The sequence below is a fragment of the Antrostomus carolinensis genome, unplaced genomic scaffold, assembly GCF_000700745.2.
Source record: "Antrostomus carolinensis isolate BGI_N321 unplaced genomic scaffold, ASM70074v2 scaffold13700, whole genome shotgun sequence".
NCBI lineage: Eukaryota > Metazoa > Chordata > Aves > Caprimulgiformes > Caprimulgidae > Antrostomus > Antrostomus carolinensis.
This window is the reverse complement of record NW_010286595.1, coordinates 83,453-108,887: the sequence shown is the minus strand read 5'-3', so window position 1 is coordinate 108,887 and position 25,435 is coordinate 83,453. Positions and strand designations below refer to the sequence as shown.

Below are 25,435 nucleotides of genomic sequence, written 5' to 3'. Positions count from 1 at the left end.
AAGAGAAAAATATGAAATATTTAGAGTGTACATATTTCTGTGTGTGGCTGAAAGCAAACTCCTCGTCGGCTGACCCCGAGCTCTGCCAACTCAGCACTCCCCGCTGCCGTCCCACGGGGCTGGGTTGGGGTGAGACTGCTCTGACCCCGGCGGTCCCTGCCCTGTGGAGTGGTGGTTTGTTTCCTGCTCTCTGTATTGCAACCTCCCAGCCGTCTCAGAGAGCACTGGATGAGGATAAAAATGCTGTTTCCTTTGCATTAAATCACTTCTGCAGGAGCAGCTTTCACCCCACACAAATGGTCCTGTATCTGGGTTGGGGTAACCTCAAGCACAAATCCAGGCTGGGCGGAGAATGGATCAAGAGCAGCCCTGAGGAGAAGGACTTGGGGGTGGTGGTGGATGAGAAGCTCAACATGAGCCAGCAACGTGCGCTGGCAGCACAGAGGCCAATAACCGTGTCCTGGGCTGCACCCAGAGCAGCGTGGGCAGCAGGTGGAGGGAGGGGATTCTGCCCCTCTGCTCCGCCCTCCTGAGACCCCACCTGCAGTGCTGCCTCCAGTGCTGGGGCCATCAACACAAGAGAGACATGGACCTACTAAAGCGAGTCCAGAATAGGCCATGAAGATGATCCGAGGGCTGGAGCACCTCTGCTGTGAGGACAGGCTGAGAGAGTTGGGGCTGTTCAGCCTGAAGAAGAGAAGGCTCCGGGGAGATCTTATAGCGGCCTCCCAGTACCTGAAGGGGCTACAAGAAAGCTGGGGAAGGATTTTTTACAAAGGTAGTGACAGAACAAGGTGTAACGGCTTTACACTGGAAGAGAGTAGATTTAGATTAGATATTAGGAAGAAATTCTTTGCTGTGAGGGTGGTCAGACACTGGAACAGGTTGCCCAGAGAAGCTGTGGCTGCTCCTCCCTGGAAGTGTTGAAGGCCAGGTTGGATGAGGCTTTGAGCAACCTGGTCTAGTGGAAGGTGTCCCTGCTGATGGCAGGGGGGTTGGAACTGGGTGATCTTTAAGGTCCCTTCCCACCCAGACCATTCTGTGATTCTGTGTTTGGTGCAGTTTGATGCTCTCCAAGCCAAAGGCTTCCCTCCATCCTTGGACAGCCCTGTATCTGGGCTTTGCCATGCCTCTTCCCAGCAGTCCTGCTGCACAGTGCATCCCTAAACTGGTACCCAGTGATGGAAAGGAGCCTGGATGCTTGAATCCCAACTCTTATGTGGGCTTCAGCACCAGGATAGGGGCATGGGGAGAGGCTTATCTTTCTTTGGTCTGGCAGATTACCAGCACAACAGAACTACATTTTGCTGCAGAAGCCTCTTGCATCCCTCTCTCTCTGCTCTTCCAATTGTGCTCCCAGGGCTCACTTTGAGCCTGCTTCTCCAGGCCCTTATTCCTCCCATTCCCCTTGGTTTTGATAGAGAATCATGTTCACCCACCACTTGTGCCAGCCCTGACTGTTTGCATTTTTAACGTTGTCTTTATTAAATTTTCAGGAATCTCTTAAGCATTCACACATCTGTCATGGCACAAAGCAGAATATTTCTTGATGCTCAGGAAAACAAATTATACAATAGATGTGCAACCCATATTTAATCACAAGTGCCACAGCCACGTGTTCAAGCACGAAGCCCCAGAAAACCGATTTTACTGCAGATTCATTCTCGAGAGGTGTTTGCTGTGAGACTTTTTTTAATTTTTTTAAAATTTCACTTAAAGTATGGACTTCCTACATTGAAGTGGGTACTCCCATGGGTCTCCAGGAATCTCTCAAGGCATCCTGGTGCTCCTTGAAAGAAAAGCTGCTTTCATGTGATCCCCTCCAGCATCCCTAACCCTGGCTTTTACTGCTGTGAGATGCAGATGCCTGGATGAGGTACGGAGCACTGCCCTGGACTCCCTCCAGGCAGGGTCTGGTCCAGGCATGGACCACCACGAGAGGCTGTTTGAAGGTGGGGAGCTGTAGGCACCAGCGTTTCTTGTCTCCTTGCTTGTGGGCTTGTAGCAGCTTGTGTTGGTGGACTCTGCTGTCTGCATTAACAAAGTTTTTGTGCATGGGATATAAATAATAAATGGATGAACCACAGTGTGACTAATTGCTTAACAGTCAGACTGTTACCTAGAATATAATAGGAGTGTGTTTTCAGGGCATTTTGAGTGGGTATAATGAGATGCTAACATACAGAATTTTTATTAGAAACTTCAGGGAATGTATTTCAAGATGCCAGGGCACTAGATAAGATGAACAATTAAAAAAAGCGCTTTGTAGCTTGGTGTTTTGATAGGCACAGATAATTAGAAGAAGACACTTTTCTGATAAGAGCATAATGTTTTGGCTTTAGCTGGTGAGCAGCACTGGCTTTGGAAACTTTTAATTTGGCTCCTGCAGGAGTGAGGGTGGTGGGTGCGGAGCTGGAAGGACCCCCTTCTCATTTAAAGGTTGGACAGAGACCTTTCCTCTGCTGGTCTGGTGGTGGTAGAGCAAAGGTAAAAAAGTACAAACCTTGATTTGTAAAACAGAATAACTGAATCGTTCTAATTTTTATTACTAATGCTTTGAAGCTAATCTCATAAGCTTGGGAGCTCAAGTCCATAATTTTTATAGCGGCAATATTGTAAAAGTAATCCAGAAGTCTGTGTCATAGTTGGAAAAAAGGCATTTCCTAAGCTCTAAACCCAAATGTGCTCAGGGAAACAAACCATGTAAGAGCAGCAGTGGCACCATCTGATGGGTTTTGTAATGTCACAGACAAAAGTAATTATGCTGCTTAGACGAGCTTTTGTCTCCAGATAATGTTGTTAAAAACTTGCAGTGTAGAGTAAATCATAACGGAAGAAATCTGGAGTCTGCTCTTATTGCTGCCAGGGGAAAATCTCTTGGATTTTGTTTCCTTTCTGCTCAATGATTGCAAACCTTTTCCAACTTTGTAAATAAATATTACCTGCTGTTTGAAAAATGACTCGTGGTTCATCTCACCAGTAGTGCCTGTGGCAGCCAGACCATTATTGCAAACAGTTGTTTCTCTCTTGGTGAGCTCTTTTCTGTGTCTTTCAGGAACACAGTCTGTTGCAATGAGTCTGAAGTTGTCTGATTCATTGGAGATGTTAAAGAAGTTTTTCCTTTAGAGCTCACTCACATGTGAACGCCCGTGGCTCCTTTCACCGCTTCCTTGCAGTACTGCGACAATTGCCATGTCAGAAAATGTTTTGATGAGCTTACAAAAAACAAAACTTTTAGTGTTTCCTCGGTGAATGTTTGAATTCCCATCTTTAAACATCAGTGGGGTTGGGGGGATCTGGGGATTTTTAGGTGTGTGGGACTTTTAAAGCTTTAGAAACCCTGAACCTGAAGAGGATGCCGTGATTGCATTAGGACCAAGTTAATTAACTGATGAATTTTCTACTGCCCTGCCTTGGAGACCCATGTTTTTGCCTCAGGATGGAAACTATTCCCATGGGCTGAGGGATCCCAGTGCCTGGTTCTCTGCCAATGTGATTTGTGTCCTGAGGAGTGAAGGGAGAGGGATTTGCATCAATACGTCATTTCACAGGTAGTAAACGAGGTTTTACTCTCAACAGGGAAGTGCCAGAGAGCAGAAAGAGCTGGGGCAGCTCAGCAGGTGAAGTTGCAGTTATTGCTGCACCTTGCACAGAGAGTTCAGTGCCAGGTCCTGCGAGTGGGGACCCTCCAGGAAGGAAACCCAGGGATATGGGAAGAACATCAGAGCCTGAAAGAGGGACTTTGGCAAAGCTGACTTTGCTTCAGGAGCTGACTGAGCTTCAGGAGCTGGTTCACTTGCTGCCCTGGAGCAGTCGTATCCATAAAGAGATTTATTGAGGGAGAAAGGACACATTCATACCCAAAAGGTGTTTAAAGTCCATTTTTTGTAGGTAGAGCTGGTCAGCAGGACAGGGAAGCTCTGTGTGTGGTGTTGCAACCTGCAGCCCAGGGTGCTTCCAAGCAGCAGCATCCTGGGAAAGGTTCAGTGAATCACAAAATGCATCATCATCTGCAGAGAGAGAAATTCAACTGGATGCCAGTGATCCATGTTGATCTCCAGGGAGGTTTCTGCTGCATGGAAATCAGTTTCTTTTGTTTGACAGTTTGGAATAGTTTGTGAGGATTCACCACTCTGCCACTGAGTCCTGGAGGAGGTGGCCCTGAAGCTTTTATGGGAAGGTAGCAACGCGATGGTGACACCGTGACCTTGTCTAGGATTACTTACCTGGCTGTCTCCCAAAGATTTAAAACAGGGCCTTATCTTTACTAATTCTTGGCAGTGGAATAACAAACATGTTGTAGTTCCTCTGCAGTGAAGACATATCTTTACATGGTCAAGATAAGGCTTTCAATGTGGGGAGACAGTTGCCCAGTTTTTAAGAAAACAATCTTTGGCAAAGGTGGAAATGGGAGTTGGGAGCTCAGCTCCTGACAGGCAGTGGGAGCTTTATGTTTGCATGGATTGTGTGCCTAGATGTTAAGAAACAGTAAAATCAAGGTTGCAGGTGCAGTTTTAACTCCTTGGTGTCCATGTGCTGGGGGTGACTGGGTGTCATGCAGTCTGGCACTTCCTCCTCACTTTCTGCCCTTGCATGGAAGATGGGCTGCTAAAGCAACACGTTTTGCTGTGCAGCTCCCTCATCTTTGGTGTGCCTTTGCCAAAGAGGACCTGTGTGGTGTGATGTGTGATGCACAGAGAAGGGCAGCGGTCCGTGTGGGAAGCTTGTGTTTGTAGCAAAAAAAACAGTGGGACAGTAACAGAGGGGCAGGTATGAAGCTGGTGGATCCCACTTTCCTCTCTGTGGGACAGCTCACACCTTCTCCCCACGGCCACAGTGATGTGGGGAGGTGGCTCCAGCGATGGCTGCTGTGGTGCTGGTTTTTGGTGAGCTGGCATGGGCAGGCAAAGGACAGACCTCCCTGTTCCTGGCAGCAGCACCTTTCCAAACACCTTCAGGTGCTTATGAAGCTGCACCCACTGAGCTCAGTCCTGGGGATGCTGGATCAGGGTTGGGTGCTGACTCTGTCACTGCCCCAGCTCTGTGGCTGCTGTCAGATTTCAGCTCTCACCTCTCCAGGGGGATGCCATGTGGGAATGGTTCACTGGCATCGCTCATGCCGGCTTCTCGCGGTTCATGCGACTGCATCACATAATCTCTTAAATAAACCCATCAAGTCCCAGACTCGGCTGGAGCCTCCTGCAGCCCAGGGCAGCCAGCAGGTTAATCCGGAGCTCCTCCGGCCCTGCCATCCACCCCTTTGAAGTAGCCGCAGCTCAGGAGCGAACGTGCCTTCTCGGGAAAGCTGGACTTTTTACTCAGCAGCAGAATTTCATTATCTGAACTGAGAATGTAGTGATTTCCCTCTCCTGCCAGTAATCCCCACTCAGGACACTGTTATGCACTTTTACAATTTATTTTCTTTTCTCTAATTGCCAGTTTGCAGTGGCCATACAGCTCTCCCTGGGCTGTGTTCTGGTGAGCTTTTGCACTCTGAAAGCAGCTTAGTCCTTCCCTCCTGGGCGCTGGAGCCGGGCAGCAATTCCTTTCCAGGTGCTTCAGCGAGAGTCCTGCTAGAAAAATAAGTAATAGCCCATGCTTTTCATCTGGTGCCTGATAACTGTGGTCTAGAGTAGTTTCAGCTTTCACACATCCTTTGGGAGCCCTGATAAACTGCCCTTGACAGAGATAGTCAACAGATGTCCGGTACCAGCGCAGCAGGTACGATGCTTTGCTGACAGTGCTCTGGCTCGTATCCTGCATATGGTGCCTTTGTTTCTCACCCAGGCACAGTCTGGTTCTTCCCATCCATCCTGGGACCGATCACCGTGGTTAAGTTGCTTCCAGGTTTTGTCCCTGTGCTGACTGAAACGACTTTAGAGTGCAATTTGTGTGTGTGTTCAGCATCTTTAGGTACCTGTGGATGAAATGTGCTTAAGAGCTACCCAGGCAGGACTGACTTTATGGTGTGGCAGCTCAGGCTGTCATCTCCCCCAGCCAGCTCATGGATCAGGACTGTTTAAATTTTAGTGCATGCAAAAGTAGGGTTTTTAAAATAGTTTAGTATTTTGGGTTTTTTTCCTACTAATCACATAAGAAAATATTTTAAAAGCAGATAAATAACCATGTGGCATGATCGAGTTCTGCTGTGGGTGCATAGCTACGGTGATGGAGACAGTAAGACATGAGCTCTGCTCTGCCATGCAGAACCTTTGCCTGCTGGAAGCTGGGTTCAAGTCTGATGCTACACTTTATCCACGCTGTTAAGGTATTTACTCTGTTCAGCTAAACCTACAAACCAACTGCCTTAAATTGTGGTTTTGTGGTTTTTGGTTTTTTTTTTTTTAAATATCCTTGAAATAAATAGAAGAAAGAAAAAATTCAATCATTCTCCAGCAATAGGAGTTGCAATCATGCCATGTTATGAGCAGGGCAGATTTTACCAGCAGCAAGCCCAGGCTGTGGGATTTTATGAGGGAGCAGAAGCTCATGCTGCCTCTGTAATGTGGCATCCCCTCTGTTTCCCTGCGAGACTCACTCATGGAGGAGCACAGGGGACTGACCCACAAAGTTTCCTCCCCTTTGAAGTGCTCAGAGTCTGGCTGTGGGTCACTTCTGCTGCTGGCAGCTGGGGCTTTAATATTTTTGCAGCCAGCCCTTTGTGAGGAATGTATCAGAATAAGCAACTACTGGGGGAATTGGGTGTGAGAGATTTTGGATGTGTAAGACTTTTTTTTTTTTTTTTTTTTTTTTTTGACAAAGTTTTATTATTTCTTGCATCTATTAATAGGGCAGTAGGAGGCTCCGTGTGCTTTTGTAGTCCCTGTTGCGCACTCTGATGGATGAATGCAAAGGCTCCAAGGCGCATAAAATAGATACTCTTAGCCAGTTATTATGATAAAAATTATGTGCATGTCATGACCTTTAAAGCAGTGGGACTGTGTGTGCATGCTCTTCTGATATGCCACTGTTCTCGATTTCTTTCTGAAGCATTTCTCGCCGTAGGAGGTTTGCATAGGAGCTTGGAATATTTTTCTAATCAGCGAAGAGTCTCTTGGCTCTGATGGTAACTTGCGAAGCTCAGAGGAGGGAGAAAAGGGAAGAGGGATGACTTTTTCTGAGGGAACTAACAGAGAAGAGGTTAAAGGCGAATGGTGAGGCACAGCATGAAAATCCTGGCATCATCTGCAGTACTGTCAGAAAAACACTGGCCCGAAAAGTGCTTTATACTTTTTGAGGAAAGAGTTATTCTGGTGCTCTTGAGGCTAAAGAAGGAAAAAAAGTTTTGCAATCCATGTGCCCTATTTATAGAGACTTTTTTTTGTTTGTTTTAAAACTTTTAATAACAGTGCAACCAGAATTTGCTCTGCTTGCATAGCCCACACGTTTACCCCGCTCCATGTTGGACTTGCCGTTGTGCCTGGAGAGCTTTGCAATAGTCTGTGTGGGTGTGAAGAGCGAGCTGCCTGCTGTTGTGGCAAGGCAGGCATGGAGACAGGGGCTCTGTGTCCTTGCACAGCTCCATCCCTCAGTCTGTGGTGTCGGGAAGGTTTGCTGTGGTCTGGGAACACAGGTGGTTGCTCTAGGCTTGCTGGGGCAGTCCTGGTGTGAGTGTTAGGGGCTGTGGAGAAAATGCTTCAGAGGCACACCTGGGAGATGTGCAGGCACCAGATGGGATGGAGACATTTAACAAAAGTGTATCAGTAATTTCTGCTTTTATCTCTGTTTACACCGTAGCTTTCTGCATGCTGGTGAGGGGGGCAGCAAATAGCAGCAGGTCCCTGTCCCACCAGGCGTGCCTGCATGGGGTGCACCCAGGGAGAAAGAGTTGGAAGTCCTGGAGCTGTGATGGTCTGCAAAGCTCTTGAGTAATGGGAGAGGTTATATGGGGCGAGCAGCAAGGCCTGACATTGCTTCTGATAGCGTTGATACTGAACCCCGTGGAGAGGCATCAGACCACACTCAGCTGCATCCCCGCCTTAACAAATGGGAAAAATAACGCTTATGGTTTTAAAAATTAAACATTCCCTTTAATTATTGAGTATGAATAATCTTCATGCAAATTGAGCCTGGATGCGTGTTTCCAGAGTGACACAGTTGAGAGTGGTTACATCACAGGGTGTCAGTGACCTGTGAACTGAGAGGCTGTTCATTATTTTTAGCATTTTATGAATAGTACCCTAGAGGGTGGGACACAGGCTGGGAAAGAGATTTGGCCAAAGAAAATGACTTCAGTTTGCACTGGTGACTTCCCCTTCTAATGCTTTAACTTGCAGACAGGGCTGTGTGTAGGTAAGTTCTCTTTACGTACCTGGGTATAGGTATTTTGGAAGCCTCCTGGCGAGGAGGGCTGTAATTAAGGGAATAACAGCTCAGTGACTGTGCTGCTGGAGGATCTCCTGCTTGCTGTGTGGAGGAGGTGTGGGCAGAAAGTCCTCAAGTCTTTGAAGGTGGAGAGGGGAACAACCTGGTTTTTCCTAGGAAATTTATGGTGTCTGTGTAAAACTTGAGCTTCACGGGGCAGTTTGGCACAACCTGATGTGTGAAGGTGGTCCTGGCTGGGCACCCATGGATGGACACTGTTACTGGCTCTCAGCATCACTTTGGACCACAGAGCAGCTCCCTGTCCAAGGCAGATGAAATGTTGGATCTGCAGCTGGCATGAGCCTGGTGCATTCGGGAAAGCTACAGCACTGCAGGGGCTTTGAGGACATTTAGTGCAGGGTGGGTGCTGGGGGTCAAGTCCAAATATCCTCTGTGATTAAGCTCCTATAAATATTTTCCTTTTCATAATGGAATGTCAGCATTTACTGTTTCCTGATTTTAAACACTGTATAGTTTGTCAAACATTTATCTCTGCCTTAAATTAAGCCTGGAGATAGAATTCCTGTTAATTTCAAATCAATATGAAAGAGGGAGAGAAAGAAATTGCAGTCTAGCCCTTTTCTTGAATCAATATTTTTCTTTAAAAGCTGAAATGTTAACTAGATCATAGTTTTGTGCCATTTTGAAATGTAGCTTCTGTTTAAAGAATCTATGCATTTTCCCTGAAATTCGCTGATGCTGGTAAGTTTTTCAGCAGGCACGGCTGCTGGCAGGTGTGTGACCCAAAGCGGGCAGAGCGGGACCAGGCTTTGCAGCAGTGATGTGGTATGATGTTACCCTCCCTGTTCCTGAGCTCATCTCTCTTAATAACTTCTTTTTTTTGTTGTTGTTCTGTTTTGCAGAAGCATTTGAAATTGTAGTACGACATGCAAGAAACTTCACCAACAGCATGTTTAGGACCCACTACCCGAGCATGGGGCCCAGAGCTCTCAAGTTTGTTGGAGAACTTTTTACTGATGTCTCGCTGTACATATTGGGCTCTGACATCAGTGTTAATGACATGATAAATGAATTTTTTGACAGTTTATTCCCTTTGGTTTCCTCTCACTTGATTAATCCCGGCTTCCCTGATCCTTCTGTGGAGATGATTGAATGCCTGAGGGCAGCCAGGAGAGACCTCAAAGTCTTTGGTAACTACCCGAAGATGATGATGACGCAGGTGTCCAAGTCACTGCAGACCACGAGAGTCTTTCTGCAGGCTCTCAACCTGGGGATCGAGGTGATAAACACTACTGACCACTTGAAATTCAGCAAGGACTGTGGGCGAGCGCTGCTGAAGATGTGGTACTGCTCACACTGCCAGGGGCTTCTCCTGGCCAAGCCCTGTGCTGGCTACTGCAGTGTGGTGATGCAGGGATGCTTGGCAGGCGTTGTAGAGATCGATAACCACTGGCAAGAGTACATCAGGTCCCTGGAGGGGCTGACCAAAGGCATGCATGGCGTCTATGACATGGAGCATGTCCTCCTGAACCTCTTCTCCCTGGTGCGGGATGCGATTGTCTACGTGCAGAAGAACGAAGGAAAACTCTCGACAACCGTGAGTGGTTTTCTGCAGTCCCTTAGCTTGCTGCCACCATGGGACATGATTGTGTACCGCTGGCTCTACATGTTAAAACCAACTTAGCCCTGTCCTCCAGCCAACAAACCCCCAGTGCTCCATTTGCCAGCTCTTCCCTTCTTCTTCCCCACCCAATTCTATGATTTTTAAAACTTTTGGTAGTGTTTGAAGCTGGTATTTGAAATTTGGTAGCATTTGAAGTTGGCCTGGTCTTCAGTTAAGGGCTTTGTCTCTTTTCAAGTGGGTCAGAGCAGAAGGGTCTGGAGTCATTCTGGCATCAGCCTTGTAGCGGGGGTGTGAGATCAGGAGCTGAGAGGTCCTAGCATCTTCAGTACTCCCTGAGTGCTGTGCTTGCCTCGGGTAGCTCTGAAAGGCTGGTCCTGCTCTCCAGGTGTCCCCTGCCTCCTTTAACATCACTAAAGTGCATCTCCAAGTAGGTGCCAAGCACAAGCACGTACTGTGGCATCCCCTGCTTCCTAATTTACTAAAGGAGATCTATTTTTCCCTCTTTTGGTAACACATTCTAGTTTTGGGCCACCTTTGTCCCAGGAATGAGTTTATTTCTTATTTATTAGGAATGACCTGACTCTTTAAAAACACATTGTGTGAATTCCTGAGCCTCCTGAGAAACTGAGGCTTTCTTGTTCAGAAAATCCTCCTGCTCTGTTTGCACGCCAAGGACAAATGGACTGTGGTAACATGATGCTTGTTTTACAGAGGTTTTTCTTGAGATGCAATTAAGCTGCTCCGTGCAGGTAGGGTGGAGTTGGGGATGGGGGCAAAGGTGCGGGAAGGTTGTTCCAGTTTGCTTAAAGCCAATGATGATTAAAATCTGCCAGCGTTTCCCTGTTAGCTGCTTGTTCCCATCATTCTTGACTCCTGTTTAGAAAAGGGCTGTGTTTATGTAGGTCACTGTAGTACTTGTATTGCAAGTAACTCTTACCTTTTTTTTGGGGGACCGTGGAAATGTATCAGCTCATGGATTGTGAGCTATGTGGCATTCAGCCAGCAGCACTCTTCTGTGCTGTTTTATGTGCCATCTTTGCTCGGTGATTGCCCAAGATGTGCCACCACACATATACAGACTGTGAAATAACGTGGTGACACTCAGACGGTTTCACACCCCCTGGGTGGTTTGGCACACACGGTGCAAGCTCTCTTTGTTGCTTAGAAGGGATTTGGGGATCAAATCTCCAGTAAGTTGGATTGCTCTTGTGTTGCGATGACCAGGGGGAGGCTGTGGGCTGGGTTTTGGTGTTGGTCACCTGGGCAGATGGATGCAGGCAGGATTTATGGTCAGCACATTAGGCTCAGGGTACAGTGCAGGACACTGGCTTCCAACTTGCATGCCTTTAGCCCTTTGCTGCAGAAAACCTCTGTTTTACAGCAGCCTGGCAAGCATCTCTCATGTCCCCAGGACCACAGAGAGGTTCCAGCTGATGGGTTCTGGGGGCAGCAGCTCTCCTGGGCTCAATTTCTGCTGATGTGGAGCCAGGGCAGGTTCTTCTCCCATCAGTCTGAAGCTGTCATCTGTTTCTGGCAGAGCAAAGGAGCAGAGATGTAACTGCAGGTTTAGCTTGAGGTCAGGTGAGATGGAGAATTCATGTTACAGGTGATAATGATGTATGCAAGAGAGAAAACCCAGCTCAACTCTAAGCTCAGTTGGCATTTCCAAGGCAGAAACAAAACTTAGTTCTACGTGTAGCGTGAGCCTATTTGATCTCAAAAGATCAGCTGACGTTTGCAGCTGTGAGCAAAAGCATCCAACAAATTTTGGATGCCATGCCAAGCAAACCTGCCATGCTTGTAGGTACTAAGGCAGAACAGAAACATTGCCCTCACAGGTTGTTTGCCAGGTTTTGCAAGAACACACATGTGCGTTGCTGTACAGTCCTGAAAGGGTAAGTGCTTGTCCTCCCGTATCCTCCTTTTATTGGTACAACAATAAAAATGCACCTTTTCTTGAAGATGTCCATGTATACAGTGAAGGAACATGACTGTCAGTTATATTATCGAATACTGAGACCTTGATCCATCTACAGAGAATGTGTTTGTGGGAGGATGAGTAGATGGAATCCCACTAAAGTCAACACAAGCCATAATCTGCCAAACCAGAACATAAATTGACTTCCTTTAAAATAAAAAAATCACTGAGCATTGCAAAATCATTCAGTGCTTTTGTACTTGATAGAGCTGTTTGAATTCATTAGTGCCATATATAGTTAGGTACTTATTTAAACATAACTCTTCTTGATTATTTAATACTTGAGTGATTCTTTTATTTGCTCTAGAGACATTTTTGAGTTATAGGAGTGCAGAGGAAAAAAAAATCCAAGCCAAGCAATCCAATTGTCTGGCAGTTGTCACTAAAAGAGAAAGGCCACTGATTTTTTTTTTTAAGTTTATTTTTAAAATACTGGTGTTGCTCAGCTAAGGCTCTTATGTCAAACCTGAGCCCAAAGCAACTTTTTTTATGAATTAAGGTATGAGCTATTCAGTAAAGGAATAAGGCAGCAATGGAAGTGCTGACAGTCTTAACTACAGTGTTGCAGATGGCCTGACTCTGATAGCTGGTCTGCGTCTGGGATCTGGGATAAATATCTCTGCCTGTAAGTGATAGAATACTTTTTTTTTTTTAACTGTGTTGGAATGAAAGTTTCTTTGTTGATAGAATACTTTTTTTTTTGTTTTAACTGTGTTGGAATGAAAGTTTTTTTGTTAAACTTGTCAACACATACTGAGTTTCAAAGCCTATACCTGGAAGCAAACAGTTGTATTTACTGTTATCCTGTAAATATGATTTTTTTAGACACTATTGTCATATCAAAGTATAAAATGCCGTGGGAGTTGTCTGTGAAAATGTGGGATTTTGCTCTCACTGGCTTCTTATATCACAGAGTCACTGAATTGCCCAGGTTGAAAAAGACCTTTAAGATCATTGAGTCCAATCATTAACCTCATGCTGACAAGTCCTCGACTAAACCATGTCCCTCAGCACTATCGACCTCGGTTATTACTGACCTTGGCCACCAGTGCTTCTGTAGGCAAAGTTCAATTCACCTGTATGTTATCAAGGATAATGACAGGTTATTTAATTGTCATTAAAATCCCTTGGAATAACGGAAAACTTATCTTCCATGCCCATAGTGATTACAGCCTGAATAACAACGCTACTGCCCTTGCCTGTCCTTTGGGCTTCTTTGCTTTTTCACAGTGTTGGTGGCACTTCTGCAGCAGTAGTTTTTCCTCCTGGTATTTCAGGTCCTCAGGTGCATCACTTGACTGAGCATCCTTCCCCCATGCAGCTGCTCCTCTGTCCCACCTAGGATGGGTGCACGGGGACCTGGACCCCTTTTATATCTTGCAGCAGACCTGGCTACAAAGAGCACATGAACCTGATCTCCAGAGGTGTTGCAGAACCTCCAGGTAGGTTTCTGAGTAGCTCTGCAGTCCCCTAGACGCAGAGTCATACTGCTGTTAATCTGCTTTTGGAAACTGAACAGTTCCAGGTGTGCATTTAAATGTAAGCCTGCGAGCTGGTGTTGTTCTGGTGTGTGAACAGCAATGCAGAAGAGTGAATTCAGTGATATTGTGGCAATAGGCAGTTTCCATCCCAAGCCTTGCTTTAATAGCTAATTTGTTAGTGATGGTGTGTGTTAGGGCTTTATTATTTCTACAATTGATCTGTTGCAAAACTTCACCCCTAAAATATGCTATTAAAATACTTTATCAAGGAAGCTGAGTCTCAGAGCAGATTGGGAAAAAAATGTCTATCTACGTCTGTATCTGTATTAATTTTCCTATCTGCTACTTTTTCCCTGGTTGAAAATATGCCTGGTACGTTTGCCTCTTGTTGATATTTTAATCATGTAGGGAATAGTGTTTTTAGTCTGTCTGTGCTTTCTACCATAAGAGACAATTGGAAAGAAGCAGTACAAATAAATGTCATAAAATATTCAACCCCAGCATCTCTTGAAGTTAATGCTTTCTCTGCTGTTGAAAGTACAAGAGAGACAATAGGTCTGAGTGTCTTATATTGCTAATAGTTGATCTCCTCTGGGCTTCCCTACCTTAAGCCAGCACTGTAAATTTATTTTGAAAGGTTGCAGAGTTGAGGTGAGGGCTGTTGATTTGAAACAGATATTTGTTTGTCGAAGTAAATTTTTTTTCTTAATGCTTTTCTCCCTCATACAACTCATCAGGGTTTTGAAACCATCCCAACAGAGTGGGAAACAAGAGGCAACTCATAGCATAGTGAGACACAAACCAAAAAAGGTGGGTGGCTTGTGGGGAGGCTGTAGCCACGTAATACATGTGAGGAGGAGGATGCACTGCAGGTCTGAGTCATCAGAGAAAGGGATGTGGGTTTTGGCTTTGGCTGATCTGTCCTGCTCACCTGGCAGGACACACGTCCCCTCCCTGCCCTTCAGATGGGGGTGACAGGACTTCTGCCCTTTAGCTGTCGTGTGGTGCCTCTCCATCTGGATGTGGAGCTGCAGTTGCTGACCCCTGCCTTGCAGAGTGGGACTCTGCTCAGCAGGACCCGTGTGTGTTAGCATGATTAGGGTCGGGCACAGAAGATGCTGTGAAGCTGATGTGTCTGTAACGTGACCAAATCTGGAAATAAGAACTGGTTGCAAATGAATACAAGATTAGTCTTACAGGTCTTATAGAAAAAGTATATTGTGAAGGAAAACAGCAACCCACCACCAAAAAAAATCAAGAAATTTCAGCCAGTCCAGGTGTGCCCCAGCCTGGGCATCTGCATCTCCAGGTGGAAATGCAAAGACACGGGCTGATGGAGCTGCCCAGCCCCTGCTGCTCCCCTTGCAGTTGGTGGAGGTGTGCAGCTCTATCTGCAGAGTATTGCCTAGAAAGGAAAGAGCAGGGAACTCAGCAAAGCATTTTTCTTCACTTGGAACTGATGGTTGAGTTTCTAGAAGATCTTGTTAAATTGCAAAATGAAGGTAGTCAGATCTTTGAACTGATTGCACCCATGTGTGCTGAGGAGGGGAGCGGGTCAGAGGAAGGGTACCAGCACCCTAAGGGAACAGGATGCTTGTGCTGTGAGTGGATCTCTGCTGTTGTCCCTCCCTCCAAACACCTCTCAAAGACTGCCGGGGTCTGGGTTAACTGGGTTACGTAGCCATGCTGCAGCCCTGCTGAGAAGGTGAACCACAGTGCAGGCTGGGTTTGGTTTTATCCCAAAGCCGGAGCGCTCACCCTAGCTGGCACAGGCAGAGTGCGGGGTGTGAACCCAGCTCTGGTGCTGAGGGAGCACCTGGGAGGAGCAGACTTGAGCAAACTGGACCCTAGATTGCCCTTGATTTTTTGGGGAATCCTGGTAGGGAGGCTGTGAGCACACTAAAAAGATAACCAGCTACTTTGCTTGTAGCACCACAGCGAGAAGCATTGCTCTGTTGCAAATGGGTGTAGAAATTTGCAGTACCTGCAGGTGCACAGGGCTGAAATTCAAGAATATGTAAGTGAAGGGACTTTCGGCACCTGAGGATGAAAATATCACCTCTCATGATAAACAGCGATGCAGTGCATTGTCAGTGTGACAATTCTGGTGTAGTTTTCCCTGGATGCTGCCCGGGAGCTGTTCTTGGAGCCAACTCACCTGGTGACTCCCAGGAAGCTGCTTTGCTTGGTGGGTTGCAGTGGCGGGGAGCTCCAGTGACTTTTCCTATCTGCTAATGGATTTCTTTCTGTGCTAAAGCTGGCAAGAGACTTGTGAGGAAAGCTTTGAAATTCCAGCGCTGTTCGAGAAGTCATTCCCTTTGAGACGCCGAGATCGGTTTCTTTGTACTTTTAATGCGGGTTGCTTTCTGTTGGCATCGCTGATGGGATAGTCAGCTGGAAGTACAGCCTCTGTATTTGCAGTTTCTTTATCGGCAGAGTTTAATCCTTAGGCTGTTCTCTAATGCTTGCTGGTAGCTAGCTCCATTTTTCACTTAAAGCTGGAAATAGGGGGTGAGGCTTTGGTTTGCAGTAAGCTCAGAGCCACTCGTAGCTGTCCCAAGGTGTGTTTATCGTGTACTTCTGTTAACCATTCCGCGATAGGCAGCGTAACGTGCCTGATAAGGCGTGTTAAAGCAAGCATCTGTTCCCACTGCAGCATGAAAATAAACCTGATCACCGAGGACACTATTAGCAACGTTCCCATTCCTGTGAAAACACCTCGGGAGTATTACGATTAGTTATCTGAAGAGGTTTCAGATATTAAAGATTTTCTGATAGTTAGGGAAAGCATATGGCAAGTTGAACTGTGAGGCGTTGATTTTGATCTAGAAATTCTCCCGTTGTTGGCGGCTTGGCTGACGCTGAAAGGATAAGGGCAAAAATTATTCATGCCTGTGGTTTTGTAACCCAGCATCAACAGTTTTGATCCAGCGACTTTGGCACGCTGCTGCTGGTCTTAAATCTTTGATTTAGTGTTCAAATACACAGTAGCAAATTAAGGGTCTGCATCTTATTTTTGGAAGTGACTTTGACATGGATGCTCTTGACCATTACTTCTCTCTCTAAGGGAGTGACGCTCAGAGGTTATTCTCAACCTAGTGGAAGTTTTACTTCTTGTCTGGCCTGGGGAGGGAGGTTATTGGTGTCACACAATTAATTCACTGCTAATGAGAGCTTTTCCTCTAGAGGACATGGGTAGTATGCTTTCGTGGTCATTGGTCAGCCTTACCCTTTTTCTGTTGGGGTCTAGCATAGGCGAAGTGGCATGCTCCTCTCCTGCTGCTGTGATGACATGGTGAGACTTTGGGTCCATTTGTCACAGAATTGGGCCTGGCCAAAGTGTGGTGAGCGTGCAGGGCTGTGCCTGGGGAGTGTGCAGAGCTGATGGATGGAAACAGTGGATGTGGCCAGGGCTGCTCAGACCTGCCTGTGCAAAGCCAGAGGAGGTGGCATTGAATATCAACATGAGTTTAAATTAAAATAGCACTTGATTTTGCTTTTATTTGTAATCTTTTATATTATCCTCTGCTTTTTTGCTCTCCCTCTGTCCTTTTAACTGGACATCTAGCCTCTGGCATGTAGTGCCATTTCAGTGGAATTTGCAGAGATTTTTTTTTTATTTTTTTTTAATTAAAAGTAGAAGGTAGCTGCTAACTGTGCCCCCTCCTCCCTGCATGCACACACGGCAGCACGGGGAACATCCTTTGACAGCGCGTTTGATGCCAAACCCAACTTTGCACTGAAGCTCACACGAATCTTTTCGTGGACTTCAGTCGGGCAGATCACTCAGCTGGTGGCAACTTTGTCCCCACTACTCTGTGGCTTAAAAAGCTTTTTAAGGCTGCTGCATTTTGTGGGCGGGAATATCATGCGGCGCCCACTGAGCCTGGCTTGATCTCACTTCAATTCATGTGGTGGCTACAGCGCAAGCAGGTTGCATGCAGGGGGATGTTTTTCATCTTTTCTGAGCTGAAGTCAGAACAAACCTAGAGATGTTCTGCAGATTAATCACTAGCTCTGTCTACCTGTTTACATCCTATGACTTGGCCTGTTCCTTGTTTTAGTGGAGGAGCTGATTTGTTGTTGCATGACCGGCCCCCAAGTGTTTAAAAAGATACGTGGTTCTGAGATGCTCTGACAGTAGTACAAAGAGCTGGCAGAGGTAGCAGTGCAGAATAAGGTCTTAACAGTTGGAAACTCTGGTACACACCTTTGCAATATTATGCAGCTTTCTTCACTCCACAGAGCATCTTCTTTTTTCTTTTTTTTTCTCATCTCTCTTCTTTTTTTCCTGGCTCCCATCACAGCTGTATTTGGCAGCTGGACATGGGATGCTTTGGGATGTAGGAGAGGAGAGAGCTGGTGATCATATCATCCAAAGCAGACAGTGTGCCTTGTAGGAGGGGATATTTGGGGGTTGTCTGTTCCTTGGGCACTGGGCTTCAGGCTTTGAAATTTCAAATGGTCTAATTTTGTAATAAATTGTAATGGTCAAGGACATAATGTGAGGTCTTGAAGTAGATTGGATTTAAGCAGAAAAAAAATGAGTTTCTGGCTGAACCAAAGATCACAGTGTTAGAAAGCTCCCTCCGGGTGTCTTGTGGCTTCTCCTGCTTGAGGAGCCATGGGAGAGGTGCTGGCTTGGGGAGAGCTGCCCTTCCAAATGGGGAGGGCTGGGGTATGGATCTTTCCCTGGGGGTGTATTTGCAGCTGAGCTTTACAGCTGACCCTCCTGCAGATTTAAACCAGGCTTATGCTCAGGGTCCTTATTGAGATCCAGATTTAGTTTACCTGATGGCTGCTGCAGGCTGGTCCATGGCAGAACCAGGAGGCTTTTAGGTTCTAGGTTCACCTGCTTGGCTTCAGACAAGCCTGCAGAGAAGTGACATCCATGGCATGAACTGTCTTCTTATTTAGCTTAGTCCAGAGCATCCCTCCAGACAAGCCTTTGCCCCCTATGCTTACTGGGGAATCAGGGAGCTGCATCTGGGATTCTCTCTCAAAACTGGCTGCACTTCTTTGTTTCATCAGAGACATAAAATTCCTCAAGTATCAGCCCAGTGAACGTGGCTCTCTCGCTCCCTGTCCAGATTACTGCAGCCTTCGGCAACCTCTATTAACATAGGTGCCTTATTAGCAAAATGTATTCTGCTCCATTTCCTTTCCTGAAGATTTTTTTTTTCCTCCTTGCTAAGACTCTCAGCTTTGCAATGCCAGACTCATGCTTACCAACATCCATCTCTTTATGCTTTTTACGCTAAACCCTCTTTTGGCCTCATTATCCGTGACTGCAGCCTCTACTAAGACCTCCATCTGGGGTCATTTGCCGGGCATCCTTCATCTTAACCGTGCTGAGTTTACTTCCAGTGACAGTAACCCCCATGAGTGTTGCTGCCTTAAAACTACAACTAACTCTCCTATTAGCAATGCTGATGAATGAGCCAAGAACAAACCAGAAACTTAAAAGCGACCCTCTGCAAAGCAGCAATAGTGCCCAGAGGTGCCCGGGCGGAGCAGCAGCATTTTGTTTTGTGCTGGAGAGGATGAGGGGCTGGCTTGCAATGAGGTTTTTGGCTTGTTTTTTTTTGCTTCATTTTGAATTCTCTGCCTGTGTGTGGTGCTGTGAATTGTATCATTTTTACATCTTATTGTAAAGTGGCTTTGAGGCACCAGGCATGAAAGATGCCATCTACAAATACGTTTAGCTGGAAAAAAAAAATTACAGCAAACAATTGAGGCAGATTTTTCAGCTATCTGCTGCAGCAATGCGCCCCTCGTTGCTGGCAGAGCTCTCAAGCAGTCCTCTTGGCCTCTTTGGCAAAATGAACCAGTGGCCTTTTCCATCCCTACCTGTTGTATTCCCCCACTAATAAACCCCTGAGGGCATGGAGCTTGCTCTCAGAGGGTGAAGTTTGCTGCTAACTGCATTATTCTTTCAAAGCCTCATTTGAGCGAGAGCAGGCTGGCTACAGAAAGCTGTGCCGATAGCCTACAGCTACTTTGGCAGAGTTATTTCTTTTTAAAAAAGAAAAAGAAAAAAGAAAAGAAAAAGTGCATCATCAGTTGGGGAATTTAGTGATTCTTTATGCAGATGTATCTTTGTAACCTATTCAGTTTTTACACTTAATTCTCTTCCACACTATCAGTGGGGGTAGAGATGATGCTCTTTGGCACTGACCTGGAGAGAGTGAGTGAGCCTGGTGGTTAGTGAGGATAATTTGGGAGTGACTGATGTGCTCCGAGTTACGTCTTTCCAAAGCTTATTAACTCTTGAATTGCACGTATTGATCTGTATCACTGTACAAATAAACTTCACGCTGCCGCTCTCCAGAGCACCAGAGCGCAGGTATTTCTGTAGATATCTCAGCTGCCTGTGCTGGTATTTCAGTCATCCATCCTCTGCCTCCTTCCTGAGGGACAACCCAAAAACCTGGGAGTGGAGGGTGCTTGAGGATAGTGGGAGCCACGCGCGGTGATGCTGGGATGGCTCTGGCCAGCAAAACAGCACCAGTAGCTCAGAGCAGATGGACCCAAAAGGGTTTGCCTGGCAGATGCTGAAAAATGTCCAGGACATCTGAGCCTCACTTTGTGCAATTCCCATTGCTGGTGAGGAGCCAGAAAGTGCTTCAGTAACATTCTACCTGAAGGTTTTATTGAGAGATTTTTCTTTTCAGTGAGTTGTGGAACTGCCCAGCTCACAACTTTGCAAGGTGAGCAGAAAGTAAAGAAGATACACAGAAATGCATTAAAAATTTAGTCCTTTTTTTGTGTGTGTGTGTGTGTGTGTGTGAATCTAACGCTTCGCCTCCCTCATTTTGGAATTGTTGCATATAAATTTCTTGGAATCCACTCCTTGTAATAAATTTCTAGCTCTCAGTTTGACAACGTTAATAAAGGTGGTGCGATAAAGTCAAATTCATTTCATTTCTGTCTGCAAACAGCCTATTGTTGAATGAGTCACTTTTATATATTAATCAGACATATAATATAGCATTGTAACGAGGTTAAAAGTGCACACCGATTTCCATTATAAAGATGTTCTCAATCAAGCAGAAGCTAATCTAACGCTGTAAGTCATTCTGCAATTCAATTGTACTAACCGCAGTACATGTAAGAACAAGATGTGTTACAAGAAAGTCTCAAAAAAAGCCCTGAAGATATTTATATCTTTATAGAAAAGAATGATTTACATTTTCAATAAGCCTGATTTGTCTTTGGAAAAAAAAAAAAAAAATTCCTTTATCATGAGCAAAACTCTAATGGGAGTCTTTTTACCTTGTCTACCATGTTTTGGGTAAATTATCTTGGTGCTGACCTTTAACTGGATTAGGCTAGGACTGACTGTCAGGGAAAAAAATTAATATGGATTTGGTAGCTTCAAAACTAAGAAAATTGAACAGGTGAAGGGGGAGAAGAAAAAAAAAAAAGATGAAAAAAACCATAGGGTCTTCCTGAGCTCTTTTTTGGCCTTGAATGGATTAATTTTACCAGCAGCTAATTTCTGCTGTGCTGAGATATTTTTACCACTTTCTGTTAATAACAGTTATTATGCTTCTGTTTTAGGCTTTGCCTGGGGAGCTCCAGAGTATTGCCACGGGGAGAGCCTTGTGCACCCCTCTCCAGAGGCTGGGTAACATGCTGTGGAGTTGCTCTGGGCTTAGCTGGAAAACAAATGGTTGTAATTATTTTGTGGAAGATATTCAGCAGCTTAAAAACTGCTGAAATGATTTGGTGAGCTTTGGTGCTTCCAGCCTTGTTGTTTTAGTGAAAATTGGTCTTTGGAAGGAGAAAGGTGGATGAGAAGGAAGCAAAAGGTGGCTGTGGGGAAGGGGGGTTCTGATGAGGAGGTTGAAGTAAGTAGGGCTATGGTCCTTTGTCAGTGATGGGTGAGCAAGGAGGAATGACGGGTACCAAGCTCTTTGCAGTTGGAAGGAGGTTTTCTGTTCAGCATATAACAGGAGGAGGGCATTTTATAGTGAAAAATACTGTTAATGGTGTAAAAACCTTTGGGATGGTTTTGGTACAAGCGTTTATTGAAGTATAAATCTGAAAAGCTGCGTGTACCTGTGAGCGTGGTCTGTGCGGGTTGGGAAACAGACGTTGCTTTTTAGCTGTTTGTTTTGGTATCACCAGTTGAAGTGGAGTTAGCAGTAAGCCTTGTGTGCTCTATTTTATAAGAATATTACACTTGCTATTGGATTGCTGATAGAGAGAGAGAGAGAGAGAGGGAACTAATTAAGGAGATGGAACATCATCAGTAGATTTTTCTTCCTTGAGATTTTATGAGCAGTAATTTGAGAAGAGCCATTTTAAAGTCATTGAGGAACAAGTTAATGCTGCGTTTCTAAGAATATTGCCCTTCTACCCAAAGATTATATTAAAGAATAAACAGTGTACAGTAGCTAATTGCTAGCTGACACATTATAATGGCTTTGTACTTCCAAAATTGAATCAGTCTGGTTTAAAAAAAATAGGAAAAAAAAAGTCACGCAGTAACTTTTTAATTATTTAACGATGTATTTCTCAAAGAATAATTGAATCTCTGCTCATGGCTGCAGGGGGGAAGTTGGACCGATAGGTATTGACCACATTTGCAACCCAGCTGACACGGCTGCTGTTAAATAAGCTATTATAGACCCCCGTCTCTGACTTGTTGGCTTACATTCCAGACTGATGGCAGGTATCTGTTTTTCCTCTCTAAATTAAGCTGCTAGGAATTTATTTCTCTCAGATTGTTCCTTTCTGTAGCGCCGTAGGCACAAACACGGCGCGATATTAAAACCCACAGAAATCTGCGAAGGAAACCAATTAACTCGGGGAAGGAAAATAACAAGCGCAGGGCTCTTGCCTGGAGCTGTTGTCCTGCCCGGCTCTGCCCCGTGTGGCTTCTCATCGCCCCAGCCTCGGCAGTTGGGGGTTCTTTGGGGGCTGCCCCACGTTCCCCTTGACCTCTTCACCACCAAATCCTTCAAGAGAGCTGGGGCTGGGACCCTGCGTGGAGCTTGGTGCTCCCAGAGGGGTTCCTGGTGGGTTCCTGGTGCTCTGCAACAGGTGGAGGTGCAGAAAGGTGGGGATTTTGTTTGATTGGTTGGTTGGTTTTTTTGGTTTTGGGTTCTTTTTTGGTTTTGGGGGAAGTTTTTTGGGGGCATTTGTGGGTTGTTTTTTTTTTTTTTTTTTTTCCAGTTTTTTGAGGGGATTTTTGGTTGTTATTTTGGGGGTTTGGGGAAGGGACTTGTTTCTTTTTTGTTGTTTTTTATTATTATTTGGGGGTTTTTTGGAGAGGTTTTTTGGGTTTTGAGGGTGGGTTTGGTTTTTTGTTGGTTTTGGTTATTTGAGTGGTTTTTTGTTTGGTTTTTTTGTTGTTTGTGGGGTTTTTAGTGATTTTTTTGTTTTTGTTTGGTTATTTTTGTTTTTTTTGTTTTTTGGGGGGTTTTGTTTTTGTTAGGTTTTTTGGGAAGGTTTGGAGGGTTTGAGGTTTTTTTGGGGGGTGGTGGGGTTTTTTTTTTGCTTTTTTTGTTTGGGTTTTTTTTTTTTTAAGTTCTTGATAGAAACTGCTAATCCCTCAAGCCAATTCCTTGCTTTGCTTCTTGGTCTCTTGGAATGGAGTAGATTTAATTGCCAGCAACAGGTGGGTCTTCCAGGGTCCTGCAGTAGCAATAGTACAAGTACTATAGTATGTGCAGTGCACAGCTGTATATCCACAATGTATAGCGTGTCCAGAGAAGGACAACGGAGCTGGGGAAGGGTCTTGGAGCACAAGTCTTATGAGGAGCAGTTGAAGGAACTGGGGTTGTTGAGCCTGGAGAAAATGAGGCTGAGGGGAGACCTTATCTCTCTCTACAGCTACCTGAAAGGAGGGTGTAGAGAGTTGGGTGTTGGTCTCTTCTCCCAGGTAATGAGTGATAGGACAAGAGGAAATGGCCTCAAGTTGTACCAGGGGAGGTTTAGATTGAATACTAGAAATTTCTTCACCAAAAGGGTTGCCAAGCATCGGAACAGGCTGCCCAGGGAAGTGGTTGAGTCACCATCCCTGGAGATATTTAAAAAAACCACATAGATGTGGTGCTTAGGGACATGTTTCAGTGGTGGACTTGTCAGTGTTAGGTTTACAGTTGGACTCAACGACCTTAAAAGTCTTTTCCAGCCAAAGCAATTCTATGATTTAGCATCCTTAGCAGAAATGAGCTTTGTTACCTCAGGTCCAAATTTTCTAGCAAGTTAGTTGTTTCAGTGCTGATTTTGAAATCAGCTGGTTGAGTTTGAACACTTTCAGGCCTTCATGGAATCATCAGAGTCCTGAAGGTGTGACAGCAACAAGGGGTGAGGGTCAACTGTGCTCCCACATTAGCTGTGCAGCACATCGGGGGCTTGGGGCTTCACCAGAAGCCGAGCTTCAGGTCCTGTCAAGTTTTGCTCCTGAACCTGGCTTTGGTCAGTCTAGTACACTCCTGCTTTTCTCTGGATTTTGTTCCCACATCTTCCCTTTTGCTCTGTTGTCACCTTTCAGGCAAGGCTGACTTCTCTTTCCAAGAATAAAGCCTTAGGTTGATTGTCCGAGAAACATCATATTGCGCAGATCTAATGTCAAACTATAATGGGTGCATTAGGATGCTGCAGGGCCCTGTTCCAGGAAATGTCTCCGCTTGGGAAAACTGCATAAGCATGTGCTGAAAATTAAGCAAATGCTTTTTCCATGACTCTCCCAGTTGGTTGGCTGGGCTGGGTCTGAGCCCTGGCTGGGGTACCAGCTGCCTGCCCTGCGCTTGGCCACTGAGGTCCGACCATCAGAACTGAAATACCCAATTTTTGTGTTAAATACAGAATTAACAAAACACTGGAGGGAAACACTGACTTGAAAAGTTGGGCTTTAATTGTATGTCATGGATTATAAAGGCAGAAGGAACAACTGTGATCGTTTAGTCTGACTTCCTCTCTACCTATAAATAACGATAAACAGCCTTTTGCTTAAACACAAAGCAGCTTTCTCTGGTGGATTAAACACTGCATGCTGGGGACGCCAGAAAGAAGAAACATCTTGTTTCCATTATTTTATGTAGGTTTGAAAGGGCTCGACTCAAGCCAAGGTCACAGTTCCTTTGAGGGATCTGGCACAGGGAGAAGCTGGGTCAGTGCAGGGGTCGGGATGTGGTGGGACAGAGTGTGGAGGTGCCTTGGATGCTGTGACACACGTATGGGACAAGGTGGCAAGCACTGATGGGAGCAGTGATGGAAACACAGTGGTGGTCTCCAACTGATTTAAGCTCTTTGAACCCTGAGGCAGCATGGGGAGGTGCAGATGGGGAACATCCAGCTTCAGTGATTATGAAGGCTGTGGGGCAGAGTGGCCGTGTAACCACCTGATGCATCAGACCTGCCAGCTCTTGTCTCACCTCTGTCACACCAATACACATCCTGCTCCTTGCCCTGAGGAACCAGCACATTCCCAGTTAGTCCTCAGGTTGCACCAGGGCACAGTGAGTGCCTTGGGCAGCATCCAGGGTCCATGGGGATAGCCATGCTGTTGTCTCCTGCTCCATCAAGTCTTGAGCCCTCTCTTATTTTTTTCTCAGTTGGTGGTCAGAGCTGTCTTTGCAGACAAGAAATGAGGACAGGGAGGGACACCCATCATTTTTCCCTGGACCCTGTGTTCCTGCTGTGATGTTGAGCCCTTGCAAGGCATCTTGTGGTACTCTACCTGAAGGATGGGATATAAAAATGAAGTTATATTTCCTTCTAAAAGTGCCTCCTTGATCTGCAGGAGTTTGAAGACCTGGTTTCCAAACCAGGTGATGATGGTCTTCAGTATAACCTGGTATGGTAGCTGCAGGGGTCCCTGAGCATTTGTAGCGTGTGTTTGCAGCATGTGTTGGGCGTCACCGCAGGCGCTGGTGTGACAGGCACTCTGTTATTCTAAGCATTAGTGTTTGTGTGCATTTTACACGTTATAGCGTTGCATTATTTAAAGGTAATGCATTATTAAATGTTCTTCTCAGCACGGAGAGTAGGTCACTTCCTGCGATTCCTGCT

At 45.7% G+C, this 25,435-nt stretch overlaps 1 protein-coding gene across 1 annotated transcript in view; it reads left to right on the top strand.

Moving 5' to 3' along the window:
* Positions 1-25,435, top strand: part of GPC3 (glypican 3) — a gene marked incomplete at both ends in the record, with an annotated part of 142,412 nt that overhangs the window by 51,995 nt on the left and 64,982 nt on the right. The window contains one exon of the mRNA XM_010176729.1: positions 9,228-9,922. Within this exon, the coding sequence (XP_010175031.1) occupies positions 9,228-9,922 (695 nt within the window). The remainder of the gene's footprint in view (positions 1-9,227; positions 9,923-25,435) is intronic.